The 21,115-nt window shown below is 47.8% G+C and overlaps 1 protein-coding gene across 1 annotated transcript in view; it reads right to left on the bottom strand.

The window, feature by feature from the left end:
• The window catches only part of VWA2 (von Willebrand factor A domain containing 2), a 54,341-nt gene that overhangs the window by 20,855 nt on the left and 12,371 nt on the right, over window positions 1-21,115 (bottom strand). The window contains exons 5-8 of the mRNA XM_021073714.1: window positions 20,599-20,659; window positions 16,581-16,655; window positions 15,147-15,280; window positions 8,147-8,256 (exon numbers count right to left, since the gene is read on the bottom strand). Of these exons, the coding sequence (XP_020929373.1) occupies window positions 8,147-8,256; window positions 15,147-15,280; window positions 16,581-16,655; window positions 20,599-20,659 (380 nt within the window). The remainder of the gene's footprint in view (window positions 1-8,146; window positions 8,257-15,146; window positions 15,281-16,580; window positions 16,656-20,598; window positions 20,660-21,115) is intronic.

Raw genomic sequence — 21,115 nt, 5'->3', positions numbered from 1 at the left:
AGGGAGGCCTGCCAGCTCTGGGTGTCGACTGGGCAGAAAAGAAGGACTCACCACAATAGATTTTAGGCAAATCTGTCCATGGACGGTAGCCGAGGAGGAATCCCCTGCTCAGAGACCAGTAACACTAACTGCTCTTATTAACTGTGCACTGGCCATGTGCCTGGCACCACTGTGCTGTGAGAGAGTGTGTGTGTGTGTGAAGGTACTTGGCTCACACCATTCTCAGCACAGCTCTGAGATACATGAGTCCAGAGAGAGGTCACACAGATCGTGAGTGGTGGAGCCAGGACTCGACCCCTGAGCCCTCCACTTCCAGAGCCCAAGTTCCTAACCATCGCATTACACGGCCTGTCCAGTCACCTGCCTCACCAGGTAAGGGGAGGTGAGAACTGGAGTTTAAACCCAGCCAGGCTGATTCCAAAGCCAGTGGTCATTTCCTCTCCAGGGGCCAGCAAATTACAGCCTGTGGGCCAAATGGGCATGAAAACGGGGGCCCGTTCATTTATGTACTAGCGATGCTGAGACCACGTGGCGGCAAAGCTTTAAAATATTTGTTCTATGGCTCCTTGCTGAAAAGACTTGCTGACCCCTACTCTGTAGTTCTGCCTAAATTGTCACAAAACCCCACTCACCAAAAGCGGGCGCTCCGGGCGCCTTCCTCCTGGCACTCTCCCCATGGCTCTGGCTGAGGCCCTGCATCCTTACCTATTTCCCAGCTAGGCTTTGCCTTCTCTCCTCAAAACAGCGCCCTTCCCCACCCATCCAAATAGTACTTCTTTCCTAGGGGTTCAAAGCTTCGGGATCGGAGAAAAAGCGCTTGTGGTCCCCAAATCCCTCGGTCCCTCCAGAGGTATGCTTTGATTTTCCCTTTCAATCCAGATTTTCCGAGTGGGTCTGGGCCCCCCTCTTCATAGCCACCAGCCTGTGGTCAGAGGGAAATTTAATTTCAAGGACATGAGGGACCAGGCCACAGGTCCACTGGGGCATCCACACCCCACATGCCTCGGCACACAAATGCCTGGGCCGCCCACCCTCTCCACCCCTGCACCTGACCTGCTCACCTCTGACCCTGACCGACCAAGCTCAGGTAAGAGTCCTGCCAGCTCCTGGACCCTGGGAAAGGAGAAGAAACCCCACTCCCTCCACTTTCTTTATTCCGTGCAGTGTTTCTAGCTGAGTCTGTTCTGAGCTCAGTGTCTGGCTCCAGACCCGGATGTCTGAAGCCAGAAGATGTTTCTAATTTCTCTCCAACAGGACTAAACTAGGCAGAGAGTGAAGGCTCACAGACAGGCTGCTGTTTATGTCTGCTGACAGCAACACACGGACTGGAAGGACAAGGACACAGATCCCAGAGCTGTGACATACCGGCCAGCTGAGCTGGGCAAAGTCACGTAACCAGAGACTCCTGTAACACCTGCTAAAGTAGGGAACCTAACAGAATGCTGGGCCCAGTGCCCCCTGGTACCTAGTACGCGCTCCATCAGTGGTAGTTCTAATGAACCAACTAGCAGCCTATTCCAAGAAGTTTATCTTTTTAGTCTCATATTCTGGTGAGCGTGAAAGTACCTCAGGAGACTTGATATTGGGGATTCTCAGATTCCATCCTCCCAGAGTCCACATGGGTGGGTGTGAGACCAGGCCTGAGCATCTCGATTTAAACCTGTCTCCCCACCCCCACCTCCTGCGATTATGATGCAGGTAGTGCATGGAACAGACGTGAAAAATAATTCATAAGAATACTCACTACAGGTACAGGGATGGTGATTACAGGAGTTTTTGGTGGTGGTGATGGTTTTGGCAATGCACAAAAATCCTGGAATCAAACTAAATGTGACTGATATAACACACTGTAATAGCTCAGTTCACTGCAGTAGTACATAACCATTCAAAAGGATCCCCATGGAAAATAATGCAGCTTTATGGAAAAACACACCCCAAATAAAAGTTTTTTTAAAAAAAGGGTAAAGTGTTTTGTCATTTTAACTATTCTAAAAATGATATTTAAATGTGAATGGGGTTTCTGAGTTCCCACTATGGCTCAGTGGTAACAAACCTGAATAGTAGCCATGAGGACAGAGGTTCAATCCCTGGCCTCACTCAACGCATTAAGGATCCCGCATTGCTGTAAGCTGTGGTATAGGTCGCAGACATGGATCAGATCCCATGTCGCTGTGGCTGTGGTGTAGGCCGGAGGAGGCTACAGCTCTGATTCAACCCCTAGCCTGGGAAATTGCATATGCCGGGGATGTGGCCCTAAACAAACAAACAAACAAAAATGTTAATGGGGTTTGGACTAAGGGACTAAGCTGCTATAAAAGGCTTTGGGCTAAGGTGAAACGGTGTGTGCTCTTTCTGCAGAGCCTAACACAGTATAACTCTCACAAAGCTACAGATGGGGTCCAAAAAATTTAATCGCACAAAATGCAAAGCTTTGCTATGGCGAAATTAATGAGATGATGGAACAAGCTTGTTACTCCTTGGCCAGGGTTCTAGGCATTTGGGAGCCAATTGCTGGCTGCATTTTACCAATTTTGTGTTACCATGAGGTACAGCACTGGGAGGTCTGATGGCAGTATTTCTTACCACAAAGTAGCAAGGTGGCTGGTGACCGTGGTTTCTTAGCCATTTCAAAATCTGCTTTTAGGGGACTGCCTTTGTCTGGGAAGGGGAGTGAAACGGGTTTTGGGTAGAGCTGTGCTCATCAGCCCAGAGTTTCAAACTGCCCCCAAAGAAAAGGGGTGAAGGGCTCTGGGGAGGGTGTTGATCCCATTCGGCCCACATGCCTCTGTTCTGATTCGTGACAGAGTGGCTTAATCTTCGGTGTCCTCGGTGACCCCAAGACCGAAGCCAAAGAATCAGTTACTGCCTCTTTTTCTTGCTTGTTGTCTTACAGTCATCCTGGGATACACAAGGGCCAACCACGCACGTCCCCGAGGAAGAGGCAACCTTGTCCAGACACGTAAAGAGGCCCTTCCTCCACCCACAGGGCCCTCATCGGGCGCATGCTCAGTGCGCCTCTGCACTTCTTGGGTCATGAATCATACGCTCCAGCCTGTAGTTATGACTTTCGACCCTGCTGAGAAGAGGCTCAACTCATCACTGAGGGAGGAGAAGGGGAGGGTGGGGTGAGGTGGGGAAGGACAGTCCCATGGGGGCTACTGGACCAGCAGTGCGACCCTGTGGTCCGGGCCAAATCCCCTGTCACCTGCCCTTCCTCGACCTCAGCAACCTCCTCCAGAAAATAAGGGGTTGGAAGAGACACCAGGTGAGCTCTAAAAAGTGCCTCTCAGTACCAAATCCCTGCAACTGGCTCATCGTTTTCCACACGAGAGCAAGGCGGAGTCGTTTAAGTCAAAGTCACCCAATCATTTTTGACTTTCAGTCCTAAATTTACAACAGCAGGTAACTTCTTCTGCAAATGTTTGTGTGTATGTAACGGGCACAAAAGTTTCATGATCAAATATTATATCAATAGTAACACAATTCACATACCATAGAATTCACCATTTTAAAACACACAGTTCAGTGGTTTTTAGTGTAATTCAAAATTGCACAACCATCACCACTAAGCCCAAAACATTTTCTTCACCCCCCCCCCAGAAAAGCCTTACACCCAGTCGCCACTCCCTCTCCCACATCTCCTGGCAATGACGAATCTACTTTCTGTCTCCACAGATTTGCCTATTCCAGACTATTTTACATAAACAAAATCATATAATAAGTGGCCATTTAGGTCTTGGCTTCTTCCACTTGGTATGTTTTAACTAAGTGTGTTTTTCACTTGCCTGCTGGCCATTTTGATGTCCTCACTGGAAAAATGTCTACTTAGTTCTTCTGCCCAACTTTTTAACTAGACTGTTGGGTTGTTACTGCTTGCATGAGTTCTTTACATTTTTTAGATATTAACACCTTACTGACACACGGTTTGCAAAACTTTTCTCCAATTCAGTCAGCTGCCTTTTCATTTTGTTGTTTCTTTGGCTGTGTGTAAGGTTTTGAATTTAATGTAGTCCTGTCTGTTTCTCTTTGCTTTTGTGTGTGTATGTCTTTTTAGGGCTAGGCATATGGAGGTTCCTAGGCTAGGGGTCAAATTGGAGCTGTAGCCACCAGCCTACACCATAGCCACAGCAACACCAGATCCAAGCCATGTCTTCGACCTACACCATAGCTCACAGCAACACTGGATCCTTAACCCACTGGGCAAGGCCAGGGATCGAACCTGCGTCCCCATGGATGCTTGTCAGGTTCATTTCTGCTGAGCCACAATGGGAACTCCATGTTTATTTTTGCCTTGATGAATGAAGCACGTTTTATTTAACCATTCATCCATTGGAGTTTTGTACTGTTTCCATATTTTGGCTATTAGAAATACCCTGCTGCAAACATCAGTGTACAAGGCTTTGTGCGGGCATATGTCTTCAATTCTCTTGGAGTAGAGTTGCTAGAACACATGGTAACTATTTGTTTAACATTTTGAGGAATTGCCCAACCATTTCCTAAAGTGCTTGCACTATTTTGCAATCCCACCAGGAGCAGAGGAGGGGTCTAATTTCTCCATATCCCTGTCAACACTTGTTACTGTCTGTCTTCCCTTTTAGCCTTCCTAGTGGGTGTGAAATGATACCTCATTATGGTTTTGACTTGCATTTCCTTAATGACCAATGACACTGAGCATCTTTTCATGTGCTTATTGGTCATTTATGTATCTTCTCTGGAGAAATGTCTATTTAGGAGGATTCTTACTGAGATGATGAAAAGGTTCTAAAATTAGGTTACGGTAATAGTTGCACAACCCTGCAAATATACTCAAAACCATTGAACTGTACACACTGAGTCTGTGAACTTCATAGTATTTAAATTATATCTCAAGAAAGCTGCTTAAAAATGTGAGTGTGTATAACACTCCTAGGGCAGGAGGGTGGGAGGCAGAGAGAAGAGACCTTTTAGAAGTGCAGATTCCAAGCAGCACTGCCCAGAGTGATGTGGTCGATCTGGGAGAGCCCAGGCACTTGAACGTACTCCCTAGGCAATTCCGACTCAGACCATCTGACCAAAGATCCACGTTGACAAGTATAGCTCAGTGTGCTTAGGGCCTCGATACAGAAGCGAGGCCACCACTGTTCTCGATAGGAACTCTTCTTGGAGGCCCCAAGGAAACAGGGAAAGGTCAATGTACATTAATATCATTTAAAATTTTTTTTTTTTTTTTGCCTTTTCTAGGGCCGCTCCTACAGCATATGGAGGTTCCCAGGCTAGGGGTCGAATTGGAGCTGTAGCCACTGGCCTACACCACAGCTCACGGCAATGCTGGATCCTTAACCCACTAAGCGAGGCCAGGGATCGAACCTGCAACCACGTGGTTCCTAGTTGGATTCGTTAACCACTGAGCCATGACGGGAACTCCTAAAAAAAATATTAATACGCTTTTTATTTGAACTTTCTTATAAATAACTTGCCCCTCATTCTGTTCAGAGCACCCATGGGCAGAGGAAAGGAAAGATAAACAGCCTGAGATTGCTGTGCCCAGTGTGGGTACTACTGAGAGCACGGGGGGCCTACAGAGAGAGGCCTGAGGCTGATAAATGGATCTCACAGCTTCGGCCTTTGCAAAATAAACTCAAAATAGATTAAAGACCTAAATGTAAGACCGGTGACTATAAAACTTTTAGAGGAAAACATAGGCAGAACACCCTTGATGTTAAGTTGCTGCAATATTTTTTTGGATCCACCTCCTAGAGTAATGAAAAACAAAAATAAACAAATGGGACCTAATTAAACTTAGCTTTTGCACAGCAAAAGAAACCATAAACAAAAGTAAAAGACAACCCGGAGTTCCCAACATGGCTCAGTGGTTAACAAACCCAACAGGATCCACGAGGACAGGGGTTCGATCCCTGGCCTCACTCAGTGGGCTGAGGACCCAGCATTGCTGTGGTGTAGGTCACAGATGCAGCTTGGATCCCGCGTTGCTGTGGCTGTGGTGAAGGCAGGCAGCTACAGCTCCGATTCAACCCCCGGCCTGGGAATCTCCATATGCCACGAGTATGGCCCTAAAAAGACAAAAGCTCCCCCTCCCCCCAAAAAAGGTAAAAGACAACCTACATAAGGGTCTGAGAGAATGTTTGCAAACGAAGTGTCCAAAAAGGGATTAATCTCCAAAACATACAGATAGCTAGCTCATGCAGCTCAATTTCAAAAAAAAACCAATCTAATCAAAAATGAGCAGAAGACCTAAAGACATTTCTCCTAAGACAACATACAGATAGCCAGAAGCACATTCAAAGATGCTCCATCTCGCTAATTATTAGAGAAATGAAAATCAAACCCACGATGAGGTACTACCTCACACCAGTCAGAATGGCCAGCATCAAAAAGTCTACAAACAAAAAATGCTGGAGAGGGTGTGGAGAAAAGCAACCCTCCTACACTGTTGGTAGGAATGTAAATTGGTACAACCACTATGGAAAACAGTATGGAGGTTCCTTTAAAAACTAGAAATAGAACCACCATATCATCCAGCAATCCCACTCCTGGGTATCTATCTGGAAAAAATCCAAACACGAAAAGATACACACACACCTCAAAGTCCAGAGCAGCACTATTTACAACAGCCAAGACATGGAAGCAACCTTAAGTGTCCACTGACAGAGGAATGGGTAATGAAGATGTGGTATGTACATACTATGGAATGACAGGCCACCACAAACACCAATGAAATAATGCCACGTGCAGCAACACGGATGGACCTAGAGATGATCACACTAAGTCAGACAGAGCAAGACAAATTCCCTATGATATCACTTATATGTGGAATCTTAAAAAAAGGATACAAATGAACTTATTTACCAAACAGAAAGAGGCTCATGACTTGGCAAACAAACTTATCATCACCAAGGGGGAAAGGTGGGGGGAGGATAAATGAGGCGTGTGGGATGAACATATAAACACTACTACATATAAAAGAGATAATCAACAAGGGCCTACTGCATAGCACAGGCACCTCTGCTAATATTCTGTAATAGCCTGTATGGAGAAAGACGCGGAAAAAGAATGGCTATATGTCCGTGTATAAGCGAATCACTGGGCTGCATACCTGAAACTAACACAACATTGTAAATCAACTATACTCCAACATAAAATAAACACGGCTGGCACTAGGGACTGGAGTGGGACTTCAGTAGACACTACGGCAAGGGGCAGCAGGGACCACAGAGGATCCAGCAAGTTCATCCGCGAGGGCTTATGAAGAACACTGTGTGTGTGTGTGTACACGTATATGTATAACACACACTCCTATCCATATATCTGTGTGTGTGTGTGTGTATAGGATACACATAAAAATATTCATACACAAAATATATGTATCACACATATGTACGTGCATATATACACATAAGCCGACATAGAATGTGAGTAAAACTATGACCCACTATCTATATATACTTATAGGGTGTGTACGTGTGTGAGCACACAAACAGCTAGTCTCCATTTTTCAAGCACTCTCAGTAATGAGGAGCGCTTACTCTTTCCAGATCAAAAAAAAAGGAGGCTTGGAGTTCCCGTCATGGCCCAGTGGAAACGAATCTGACCAGGAACCATGAGGTTGCGAGTTCGATCCCTGGCCTTGCTCAGTGGGTGAAGGATCTGGTGTTGCTGTGAGCTGAGGTGTAGGTCACAGATGCGGCTCGGATCTGGCGTTGCTGTGGCTCTGGTGTAGGCCGGCAGCTGTCGCTCGAATTGGACCCCTAGCCTGGGAACCTCCATGTGCCACGGGTGCAACCCTCAAAAGACCAAAAAAAAAAAAAAAAAAAGGCTCTGAGAAGTGTGTTGAATCCTTCTAGCTGCTTGGTCACCGGGGACAGAACTGGGAGAAGGACCTAGGGTTCTTGCCCCCCCCCCACACTTTTAGCCCATCTTCACCTTCACGAGCCCATTCTCTCAGGCCACCGACGACTCCATACAATAACAAGAAATACTGCCTTTTTTTAAACTCGCATTTAAGTTTCCACCCGGGACATCAATGTGTCAGGATCAGGGGCAGCCCTGAGAAGGGAATTCTCACTCTGTGTGAGGTCAAGAGGCGGCCCAAGCCTTGAAAGGCAATTCCAAGGGCAGCCAGCTTCATCCCAACCCTGATCGTACTTACTTGAAGGCCATCCTCCTGATTTCTGCTTTCACTTCCTGTTGGGTTGAAAATGCATCCAAGGGGAACTCCAGCCGAGGAGTGGAACCGAACTGGACGGCTCCCACTCTGACCTGCAGTGGGAGACAGGGGGCCAGGGGCCGAGAGCGGGGTCGAGTCACAAACATCCCCAAGAGGAGATGAGAAGGGTTAATGAGAAAGGTTAATGACCCTGCCTCCTGCCCACTCACAAATACCAGTGGTGGTATTTCTTTCATCTCCCTAAGAGGAAGTTCCAAAGGCCAGAAGGAGAATCTGGAAGGAGACAGTCAAATCCGCCGGCTCTGCCCTGCCCTGCCCTGCCCTCCACAATTGGGCCTCTGTTCTGACAGCTCTCTGGACTGAGCTGTGAGCGCTTTTAGGGTCTCTGCTCACTTCCTGACTGCCTCCCAGAGGTAGGCGCTGTTTTAAGCACCTCGACCCGTTATTTCATTCCATCCACGGAGATGCTATTCATACCCACATCATTGCTAGAGAAATACAAAAATACCAAAAGGCAGAGGATATGTCTGGCCCAGAGCTAATAAGAAAGGGAGCCTGGCCATTGTCTGTGATTTTCACTAAGGCTCAGTTACAGTTATGAATTCTTTGAGGCCAGCACAGGCCTTCAGCAAAACCCCCAACCAGGGACATCACAGAAGCTAAACACAGCCACCATCATTGGTGGCTCATGGCTAATCGTAGCCACCATCCACCCATCCTTGGTTGAGGGAGCAGCCCTTCCAGGCCTGCTCCTGCCAAGCTAGGGGAAGGTTCAGACTTCCAGGCCACAGTCAGACTAGGGGGACAGGCAGCTCTCTAACTGGGAGACAAGCAATATTGGAGCTGCAGCAGAGGGAATGAGAACTGCTGGTGATTCCAGATTCTGCATCCTAATTCAGAGGGCCAGGTGAGAAAATCCAATGCCTTGCAAAACCAGAGAAGGGAAACTGAGTAAAGTCATTCTCTGGACCCTTAAGATGAGCCTGTGCCGGGAGTTCCCCCATGGCTCAGTGGGTTACCAACTGGACTAGTATCCACGAGGATGCAGATTCAATCTCTGGCCTCGCTCAGTGGGTTAAGGATCCGGAGTTGCTGTGAGCTGTGGTGTAGGTCACAGACGCAGCTCAGAAGCTGCGTCACTGTGGCTGGGGTGTAGGCTGGTGGCTGAAATTCCAATTTGACCCCTGGCCTTGGAACTTCCATATGCCACAGGTGTGGCCCTAAAGACCAAAAAAGAAAAAAAAAGAAAAAGAAAAAGAAAGAAAAAAAAGCATGTGTCAAGTAGAGACGAGTTCAAACATTTAAGTTTCATCTTGAGGGCCTAACCCCTATACCCAGTCACTGGCCCTCAAAACTTCTGGAGAAACTACGTTCTCAGTTACTATTCTCTGGCCAGGACTGCAAATGTGACAAGTGAGTCATATTTAAACAATGACTCTGACTTTTGCTTGCTCTGTGAATTCCTTCACTGCTGAGCCCTGAGCAGGCCTGGTGCTTGGGAGCCCAACAAAGCTCTTGGCCACACCAGACCGGCTGCACCTGCTCCCAGCGAGCACGGCCCATTGGACTTTCCTCCCACAGGAGGTTCTGAGGAGGAGCCATCGGGCATCTTAGGTAGGAAGAAACATAAGTCCTGGATGGGCATGTGGGGAAGATGGACACTGGAAAGCAGAGTAGTACAGAATTCCAAAAATGAGTTTCTGGAGTTCCTGTCATGGCTCAGTGGTTAACGAATCCAACTAGGAACCATGAGGTTGCGGGTTCGATCCCTGGCCTTGCTCAATGGGTTAAGGATCCGGCGTTGCCGTGAGCTGTGGTGTAGGTCGCAGACGTGGCTCGGATCTGGCGTTGCTGTGGCTGTGGCATAGGCTGGCAGCTGCAGCTCCCGATTAGACCTCTCCGTTGAAATTAGCATGTGATAAAGCACGCATCTCAAACCAGTAGGAAAAACATGGTCTAGTCAGAAAGAACAACAGGAGAGCCTCCCGCCAAAGAACAAAGGATAAACTGCAAATGGTTTCAAGATTTACATGTGAAAAATGTAACCATAAAAGCTCTAGAAGAAAAATTGGGAGAATACCTCTGTAACCTCAAAGTAGAAAAGTCCTTGCTATGACTTGCAATCCAGAAACTGTGAAGGAAAACTGATCAATCTGACCACAAGAAGAAATACTCTACAGGGTCAAACATACCATAATTCAACCAAAAAATGAAAACAAAAGGAAAAATTATTTGCAACTCATGTCAGAGACAGTTAATTTCCCAAACACATGAAGAGTGTCTAGGAATTGACATATAAAAGACCAACAATCCAATAGAAAAATGGGCAAAGGATATAAACAGAGATCAGAGAACAGGAAATATAAAAATGCGTCTTTAATAAGCAAAGATGCTTGACTGTGTCATGTTGAAATGCAGCAAAAAGCCAGATATGAAGTTTGCAGGGCGAAGCTAGTATTCTCAAACACTTCTGTAAGAACATAAATGTTTTAGCATCCATAGATGGTAATTTATCAATATTTACTGAAAATTACTATGGCATGGAACCACTGGGAGTTCATCCGACAACTATACTTCCCCATGTGTGAAATGATGTCTTTACAAGCTCACAATACATTTGTTATAGCAGATGCCCATCAGTATGGGGTTGGCTAATTAAACCTTGGTAAACTGCTACAATGGAACATTAATCAGCTATTAAAAACGATATATGGGAGCTCCTGTTGTAGCTTAGCAGTAATGAACCAGACTAGTATACATGAGGATATGGGTTCAATCCGTGGCCCTGCTCAGTGGGTCAAAGATCTGGCATTGCTGTGAGCTGTGGTGTGGGTGGCAGACACGGCTTAGATCCCACATTGCTGTGGTGGCCGTGGCAAAGGCTGGCAGCTGTAGCTCCGAGTTGACCCCTAGTCCAGGGAACTTCCATGTGCCATGGGTATGGCCCTAAAAAACAAACAAAAAAGGGCATATGCCTATATTAATACCTGTATTACCTATCTACCTAGAGATGGGAAGACTTTCAAGAGAACACGAAGAGAAAAAGGCAAGGGATAAAAGAGTGTGTATAAAAAGGGCAAAAATTAGACTATACATTCATACTGCTTGTATTTGCATGAAGGGATTCTGTAAGGATGCTCAGGAGAGCAGGTGTGGGGGCTGAACAAATGGATGGGAGGGAGACTTTTCACTGCCTTTTTTTTTTTTTTTTTAACCATGTGAATTAATGACTTTAAAAACGCCCTTGAGACCAACAGCTGGGTGTATTTACTTGAATTAAACAGGAAGGAGCCAACTTCAAAACAAAACAAGATGGAAAACAGCCTAAGTCAGTAGTTTAGGCATTTAATTTAATTGGCAGTTTAGGAACAAAATGGGTACCTTTTATCTTCAGTTTACTGTATGCTCAGAAGCAAGCCCGCCCAGATTTCTCACCACACTGTAATCACTCTGCCACAACCATGATATTAGAGCCAGGAAGTGCACTTCTCAGCTTAAGTGTCCAGAGGGAGACTTCAAACACCTTCAATCCACCTCAAGAGCAGAGCCTCCATAAAAAGCTTTCCTTTACAGCTACTTGAAAATTTCTTCCCGGCAAGTAAAATAAGGTGCAAATCAAATCCCTTGTGTATGGAGGTAACAAGACAATGACACGAAAATGCAGCAGCAAACCAGAAGACCTGAAGCCACAAGTCAGACTGAACCACCTGAAATCACCCGAATGCAAAAACCCTTTGCTAGCAATTCCAGCAAGTCTGAGCAGCTCGGAGGTGGAGGTGCTCATTTGCTCATGGAATAAACAACTCCTTTGCTCCACAAGCCTTGCTGCCAGAATGTTTTCTCAGGACGAGCCCAAGTATAACTCACACCAGACTCTGTCCTCTTAACACAGTGGATTCACTTGGCACCCTCATTCCCATGAAAATGACATCAAGTTCCTTCATATGGGAATGTCCAGGCCTCTCATTGTTTTGTCTTCTTGTTGTGGGCACTGTTGGTTTGCCAATATTTAACCTGAAAATGCCATATTCTAGATGTGGTTCGGCAACACTGAGATTAAATTCCCTGTGTTCTGGGGACCCATGGGTCAGAGTAGCTGCTCCCAAGAGCAGCACCCGAAGTTTTCTTGTCATGCTTTTCTCACCCTCTCTTTAAGGACGCTGAATTCCATCAGCAGCCCCCACTTCCATGTACACACACACACACACACACACACGCACGCACGCACGCACGCACGCACACCCATACCGCCACAGTGCCAGCTGTCCACGTGCTATGCGATTGTGACAGCAGAATGTGAAGCCCTGGGCTGAAAGACAAGAGCCCCAGTTCTTCCACAATTAACGCTCCTCTAAGACTGCTGCATGACCCTGGCAGTCACATGGCCTCTCTGAGTCTGTTTCTTCATCTGTAAAACATTCTCTAAGAATCTGTACAGCTCTTCGGGAGTTCCCGTCATGGCTCAGCAGTTAACGAATCTGACTAGGAACCATGGGGTTGTGGGTTCGATCCCTGGCCTTGCTCAGTGGGTGAAGGATCCAGTGTTGCCGTGAGCTGTAGTGTAGGTCACAGACGCGGCTTGGATCTGGCATTGCTGTGGCTCTGGCACAGGCTGGCAGCTACAGCTCCGACTGGACCCCTAGCCTGGGAACCTCCATATGCCGCGGGTGCGGCCCTAGAAAAGGACAAAAAAATCAAAAAATAAAAATGAAAAATAAAAAGAAATAATCTGTATGATTCTTCTCTTCCAACCTGCCATCTGCCAGGTGCTCCAGTCTACCCATTTCAGGACATCCTACATCCATGCCAAGGTCAACAGTGTTCGATCTTTTCCTCCATGAAAAAATTAGAAAAACTTCACAGGGAATCACTTCCTTTTAAAAGCAGGGCCCTTGGAGTTCCTATCATGGCTCAGTGGTTAATGAACCCACCTAGTATCCATGAGGATGTGGGTTTGATCCCTGGCCTTGCTCAGTAGGTTGGGGATCTGGCATTGCCATGAGCTGTGGTGTAGGTTGCAGATGGAGCTCAGATTCCACATTGCTGTGGCTGTGGTTTCAACTGGACTGCTAGCCTGGGAACCTCCATATGCCACGGGTGTGGCCCTGACAGACAAAAGACTATAAAAGCAGGGCCCTGTAAGGAGGAGGGTACAGATTCAGCAGTCCTTGGCCCCCAGCCTCTGAGGGGCTGCGATGGGCTGACTTTGTGGTTGGAACGTGTGGGCTCTACATGCTTAGACGGAATGATGTTGGCTCTGACCGTGCAAGACAGCCTGAGGTCTCGAACATGCTCACCCTCCCCAGGTGCTAGGCCATTCTGGAGAAAGTCTGGCCCTTGTTGAAAGCCACTTCTCCTCCTAAATCCGAGAGGTTTTTCTAGGATTAACCCAGCAACGTCATCTTGGAAAACCACTTCCTTATCTTGTATTGTGACCAGTCCCTAATTCAAGGAATTATAGTTTTCCAGACCAAAATACCCTTCTGAAATTCTTAGTGGACTTTTAAGTCAGTTCACATGGTTCAAGACCCATTAAAAAGTTTCTACTCATGAGCCTCCCCCTGGATTTGGGCCCCATGTGTTCAGTTCCTACCCCCTCCCCCTCAACGGGAAGCTACTGCTCTTAGCCTCTCACAGATCCCTCCGGGGTTTCTTCCCGTACATACGAGCGAATACAGAGACAGACCCTTTTCAGCTCCCTCTATTTTTGATAAAAAATAATATATTCCACATGCCGTCTATACCTAACTTTTTACACTCAATTTGTTTTGGTGTCTTTCCCCATCAGAGAATTTCCTCATTCACTTCCTGCACCTGCCCCGTGTTTCACGATATGAAGGCACCATAATGTATTTACCTGTCCCCTGTGAGCAGACATTTGGGTTGCCTGAAATCTTTTATGACTGCAAACAACACTGCAAGGAATAATTTGGTATGTGCACTATTTTGCACCTGTAGGGCTATCTATAGCATAAAGTACTGGGTCAAAGGGTCCAAGCCTTTGCAATTTTGATGGGCCCTGTTAAGAGTCTCCCCACAGAGAGGCTGTACATTCCCACCAGTACTGCATGAGAACACCAGTTTCCTACATACTTGCCAGTGGAGCACCACACAAAATTTCAGATTTTTGCTAATCCAGTTAAGTGGAAAATGGGATACATCAGCCGAAGATGTGCTATTACATTGAGTGAGATTGGGCATCTTTTCTTACATCAAAGGGGCACCTGTGTTTCATTTTCTGGGAACTGCCTGCGTTCACTGCCCGTTTTTCTACTGAGTTGTTCCAAAATGCCCCCTTTACCAACAAGAGCTGCAGCTAGCACACGCTACTGATATTTAAGACTTCTCATCTAGAACCAGGATGAACAAGATGAAGAGACCAGCTGGATTTATCAGGCAGGGGCTGTTCCTTTCAAGTGCACAGAGAAGGTAAGGAGCTGTGTTTCAGCTATGAAGACCCTAGCCGTTAGAGGAAGCTGTCGTTTTAATCTGCCAGCATGCTTTCCCCATCCCACTGTCATGCAAACACACCCTCTCTTTCTAGTGAGAAATCCAAGTGTTCCTCCCCAACCCCAAGGATGAGGACAAGCACACGACTCAGGTCTGCCTAGACAATCTTTTCCCTCTGACTCCTGTGATTGGTCAAGGGATTGTCATGTGACCTATATCTACCCAATCAGAGCTCTCCAGGGAAAGAAGTCCACTTTCTTTCTCGCAGAGTAACTAACTTGAAAGACGCTATAGGGCAACTTTGCTATGTAGGGAAAATCTGCCTGGGAAGGAAGCCAACAGAAGAAAGCAAAATAAGAGGAGAAAAGGAGAGGGACTGAGCTCCTGGATCCCATCGTGCCTAAAAACAGGATTCACCCCCTGGGTCTTCCTGCTTCCACAAGCCAGTTAATGCCCTCTTCTGCTTAAGATGAGATTTCTGTCACTTGCGACCAAAGACGCCCTAACACCAAGTCAAGAGACGTGCACTCACCCTTGCGGGGTCGACGTCCAGAGCCTCACAGACCGTGATGGCAAAGTGCTTGGACCTTTCAAAACTCCCTTTGCCGATGCTGTGAGAGCCATCTATCAGAAACAGGATGTCCACCGCTGCCGAGCACCACATCACTAGAGGAGGGTGGGACAGAAAGGGTGACAACCAGCTTCCCTGCAGTCTGGTCCCAAGAAGATCTTATTCCCAAAGCAGAGTGGAGGCGGAAACAATCTTGAGGTGGGCCAAGCGCCTCTTGTCATAATGGGAGATAAACACTGGAGAAATTCTGGGCCAGAGGCGGCCCTCCTGTGCAGTGAGGGGCACATACCTACCATGGGCATGAGGTTCATAGACAGGACTGTATATGAGCATCTGTGTAATAATGGGAGAGCCTAATTCGACAACACTAACTGAGCCATAGGAAAGGAAGGGGCTACCAGGCCAGTGACAGATACCCAAGAGCCGGGGTTCCTGCCCTTGGGGGTCATGATCGCGTCTGGGACACAGCCAGGCACCTTGGTACATGAGGCTGCATCACCTAAGAGTCTAAGAAATGATAACCAGCACTGACTGCTTCTTTCCTGTACACCAGGTGCTGCTTTAAATACTTTATACGTACTGATGTATTTCTTTCTCATAACCACCTTGAGATAGGTGATTTTTATCTTTCAACAGTTACACTGAGATATCATTCACATACCATATAAGTCACCCATTTAAAGTACACACTTCAATGGCTTTTAGTCTAGTCACTGATATAGTCTATCACTATTATGGTCAAATAGAGAACATTTTCTACCTCCTCAAAAGGAATCTCTGTACCCTTTAGGTGTCAGCTCCCTAGCCCCCCACCCCCACCCTAGGTAGATTTACAATTCGTGTTCCCATAGGCGACAATGAGCAGAGCGGGGCACAGGGAAATGCAGGAACTTTCCTGAAGCCAGGAGTCAAACCCAGGCTGTCTGGCTCCAGAGTCCAAGCTCTGTCATCCTGCCATGAAGATGCCAGAGAGCAGAAGTCAGAGAAGCACCAGGGAGAAGGTGCCACCCAGTAGCACCGGGTGGTGGGGGGGGTCTCCAGGAGGGAAGGGACTGCAGGGCCTCTGAGAGGGTGGGCATGGCCTGAGCATGCGGAGGGATGCTGAGTGGGGAGGAGTGGAAGGAATATGGCAGCAGACGAGGCTGGCTGGGGAGACGGTGGTCACCTCACGGAAGACCTTGACCCACACGCCAAGAGACTTGGCGACAGGAATTTTCCTAGGGTTTCTACCCAGGAAAGGAACTCGGTCCGGCTCCTGTGTGGGGCAATGATACGGGCCACAGCACGAAAGGAGAGGCGTGGCGTGGCGTCCCCAGAGTAACACGGCATCCCGTGGATCCATCACACAGAGGCGGAAGTGGGTTGTTTGGAGGGTCGAGTAAAACGTGGACTTACTTTTGCTGGCGGCTGAAATCTTCCGCACGATCTCCTTGCTTACGTGGATTTCCTGGAGAGAGAGGGATGGGGGCGCTAGGAGAGAAAACCCCAGAAGCTGTCATTACGAGGTGGGGAGGGGAGGAGTCTTAGTCCCCACGTTATGTGACCAGAACAAGCAGGTAACAAGAAAGAAAGAGCAATGCAGAGGAGTTGAATGGTAACATGTTTTCAAAATTACCAGATAGATAACATAAATAAACCCTGTCACCCCACTTCTGTCAGGTATCTCTGATTTAAATTTGGGTATTTTGGAGTTCCCAGTGTGGCGCAGTGGTTAGCGAACCTGACTAGGAACCATGAGGTTGTGGGTTCAATCCCTGGCCTTGCTCAGTGGGTTAAGGATCCGGCGTTGCTGTGAGCTGGGGTGTAGGTCACAGGTGTGGCTTGGATCCCACATTGCTGTGGCTCTGGTGTAGGCCGGCAGCTACAGCTCCAATTAGATCCCTAGCCTTGGAACCTCCATATGCCACAGGTGTGACCCTAAAAAGCAAAAGAAGTAAATAAATACATAAATAAATTTGGGTATCTTGAAGACAAAAATGAAAAGTTTTCATTTTTTACAGAGAGTATACAGGAACCTGTGAGTCTGATGAGCTTCCTCCCAGGTTAGGCATAATAACATAATAACTGGGTGCCCCTCAGGGTGCAGCTCCCTGTCTTAAAAGTTAACCTCGGATGTGAATGGATGACTCATAGAAGAAATAGAATGCATAGAAAAGCACAAGGGAAATTTTTCCAACAGGTGGCAAAATAATTTAACTCAACTGGATACCCTTTTAAATGTGAAATTTAGATAGTCAGTTCTAAATTTAAATGCAACTCAGCCATCAAAAAGAACAAAATAATGCCATTTGCAGCAATATGGATGGACCCAGAGACTCTCATCCTGAGTGAAGTAAGTCAGAAAGAGAAAGACAAATACCACATGATATTACTTATACCTGGAATCTAATATATGGCACAAAGGAATCTTTCCACAGAAAAGAAAATCATGGACTTGGAGAAGAGACTTGTGGTTGCTGAAGGGGAGGGAGTGGGAGGGACTGGGAGCTTGGGGTAAATAGATGCAGAATGTTGCCTTCAGGATGGATTGGCAATGGGATCCTGCTGTGTAGCACTGGGAACTCTTGTCTAGTCAATTATCATGGAATACATAATGTGAGGAAAAAGAATGTATACATGTAAGTGTAACTGGGTCACCATGCTGTACAGTAGCAAAAAAAATATATATATATAATAAATGATTAAAAAAGTGCAACTGGAGAAAGGTTAAACCAGGAAAACCTTTTCCCATGGTGGCACTTTAAACTGGTACCACTCCTTTGGATAACAATCTGGCCAAATGAATTAAGAATCATAAAAATGCTCACATCCTTAGATAGACCCCATAGTATCACACCTAGGAGTTGATCCAAAGGAAAAACAATTTTAGAGAAGAGAAGGAGTTCCTCCTGTGGCGCAGCCGAAACAAGTCTGACTGGTATCCCTGAGGATGAGATCCCTGGCCTCACTCAGTGGGTCAGGGATCTGGCGTTGCCGTGAGCTGCGGTGCAGGTCTCAGACGTGGCTTAGATCCCTGCGGTGCAGGGCATAGGCTGGCAGCTGTGGCTCCGATTCAACCCCTACCCTGGGAACTTTCATATGCTGCAGGTGTGGCCCTAAAAAGCAGGGAAAAAAAAGAGAGAGAGAAGAGAAAATGAGCACCAAGACACTCCCTCCAATGTTGCTTCAGAGGAACACTGGTGATGACAAATACCCAAGAACACAGGGCACGAGTAATCACTGATACATTCAACCAGCTCAACTCATATGAACAAGGGCTAAAAAGTCAGGGTAGGAAGTTCATGGACGTATTTTTTTTTTCTCCTCTATGATTCCCAGTAAAATGGTAATAACATTTACAAAATAAATTTTGAGGGCAGGTTAACACGCCAGGAGTACTGAACAGCGAGCCAACCATGAAAGCCCTGAAGACAATGAGGTGCCCTTTGGAGGGATGATTGGAAAAGCCTGCTGTACGTGGTCAATATCAGAAGTGTACGTGCAGGTGCTTATAAACATCAGTGTCCGGCAGATAAGCACAGAGGGCACAAAGTGGGTGGGCAGAGCCCAGGGGCAGGCCAGGCCCGGGGGGGGGGGGCAGGAGAAGGAATGTGAGATGAGGGTGCTGCTGGGGAAAGAGGGAGAGGAGAGGGAGCCAGCTGGGGGCGGGGAAGGACTCGTACAATAGAAGGGAAGGTGGGCTCTGGGGCATTTGCCAGTGCCAGGAGAGAGAGCTGGAAGAAAAGGCCAAAAAAATAATGTCAAGTTCTGGTTCATTAGTTGGCTGCCCATCGGCTGGTCCCAGCTCCACCTTCTGTGGCTTCTGCCCATTCGCCAGTCCCCAGATAACAAACCAAACCAGTGTCTAGTTCTCCCCCGACCCTAACCTGGACTTTCCGCTCACCTAACATGCCCTTCCTTCAATCTCTACTTGCAGAGAAGATGCTTCTAGGCCGAAAATGCTGAACCAGCCATTAGCTCCACAGTCAAATGCTGTCAGACAAATACGTATCTTTCATGAGGTTGAAGAGTCGGCCACTGCCGTTTTGCCACCAGAGGCAGAAACAAGCCCTGAACTACAGCAGACAGAATTAAAGGGGAAAATTCCTCCCCTTCCATAAAAGACAACAGATGTTGGGACAGAGGCAGGGGTAACGCTTCCCCTTGCCAAAACCCCAAAACAACACGATAAACATGCCTTAATTCAGCAAATTGGTCTTCCAGAAAACGGAGGCTTTCTGCCTCACTGCATCCATATGTTATCAAATCTTGCCAACTCGTGGGACCCCACTGCAGCCCATCCCACGATGCAGCGGTGCCCCCAGGAGCGCCCACTCCCCCGGAAGCTCCCCGAGGGCGGGAAGATTTCCACTTGTCCTTCCCAGAGCCCAGCCCAGCCCTCTGCACAATTTGACCAAATGAATCACAAAACTGCTCACATCCTTGACCCTGTCGTCAAAGCAGGGAGGCACTAAACTTTCCTGAACGAGCCCATGAAAGATTGGCAAAGGGCCCAGGAGCTGAGGAATCCCTAAGGTCCTATATGAAAATACTAAATGTCTTAGCTGCACATTCTCCAGGTGGCGACTAGCAGCCATCGTCCCTGCATGGGAGGGAGGAGGAGCTCCGAGAGCAGAGGTGACCTGGCTCTTTTAACTGTACCACATGCTCAGCGTTATGGCAGATGCCAGGTGTTAGGGAGCGGTGCCTGGGTGACATCCCCACTGTGCCCCTGTGAAACTACCTCAGGACTCTGAGGAAATTACCGTGGAAAGGGAGCCACTGCATATGGAACTGCTGCTTCCTCTCCCAGCCAAGTCAGCCCACACTTCCGAGGACCACCTACCTGGGCTCCAGAACCTGAGTGTGCTGGGGGGATGGGTGGTGCTAAGAGCTGGCAGGACTGAGAATCACTCCTCTCCTTAAACCCTTTCATTGTACAGCTGAGAGAGCCAGGGCTTAGAGCGAGATCTCAGGGACACTCCTGTCTCCCCAGAGGAGCCCAGAGTCGGGCGGTGGCGGTGGGGGGGGGGGAGGTGGAGCAGCCTGGAAGGGAGGGGCTTGGGTGTTCATCCCAGCCCTGCTACTGATAGCTGTGTCACCCCAAGCAAGTCACACAGCCTCTCTGGGCTTCCCCTGAACAACCTAGGGATGGTCAGATCAAGTGCTCTATAAACCAGGCAGGCTACAAAGAACTGCTGGTGGAACAGAACCTCTCCTGTGCCTGGGCTTCCAGGGACCCCATTTAGGCTCTGTGTCATTTTCCCCCCATCCCTTGGCCATGAAGCTACTGTGTCACAATGACCACCCACATGGCTTCAAGAGAGGGGACAGTTGGGCTGAGCAACCACACCCTTCCTCCACTCTCCTATCTCCCGAGGCTCCAGAGAACAGGCAGGTGGTGACAGCTCACCCCCAGCCCAGGAAAACTTACCTCCAGCAAACAGGAAAATGCAGATGGCTTCCAACAACGGAAAGAGGGCATGCTGATTTAACTATAGGACCAGGACAAGGAAAAAAAAAAAAAAAAAAAAGCATCAGCAATCAATTCTGTGAGCTCACAGTCACCACACCAAACAAGATGACAATGGCTCAGCCTTTCCCAGGGCACAGATATGACCCTAGAGGCTGCTCCTCGCCGTGATAACGACGGCGGCCTGGGGAAGACTCAGATCCCCAAAGCCCTGGAAGACTTTATGCCAGTGCCTTTGATTTTAAAGGACAGCCTAACATCTTCCCCAGACACCTGCCCCCCCAAAACCCCAGCTCCTTCACAGACTCTGGCAAGGTGCGCTGTGTCCCAGCTCAGGCTGGGCCCTGACCAGCCAGGTGACCCCGAGGAAAGCCCCTCCCGCAGCCCCTCACTTCTTCACAAGGTGTTAGATTCTGACAGATTCGATTTCTAGGTGTTCATTTTCCAAAATCTAGCAAGGTCACCCAGCCTGTACTGT

This window comes from Sus scrofa, chromosome 14, assembly GCF_000003025.6.
Source record: "Sus scrofa isolate TJ Tabasco breed Duroc chromosome 14, Sscrofa11.1, whole genome shotgun sequence".
NCBI lineage: Eukaryota > Metazoa > Chordata > Mammalia > Artiodactyla > Suidae > Sus > Sus scrofa.
The sequence above is the reverse complement of the archived record's forward strand: the minus strand, read 5'-3'. Positions and strand labels throughout refer to the sequence as shown.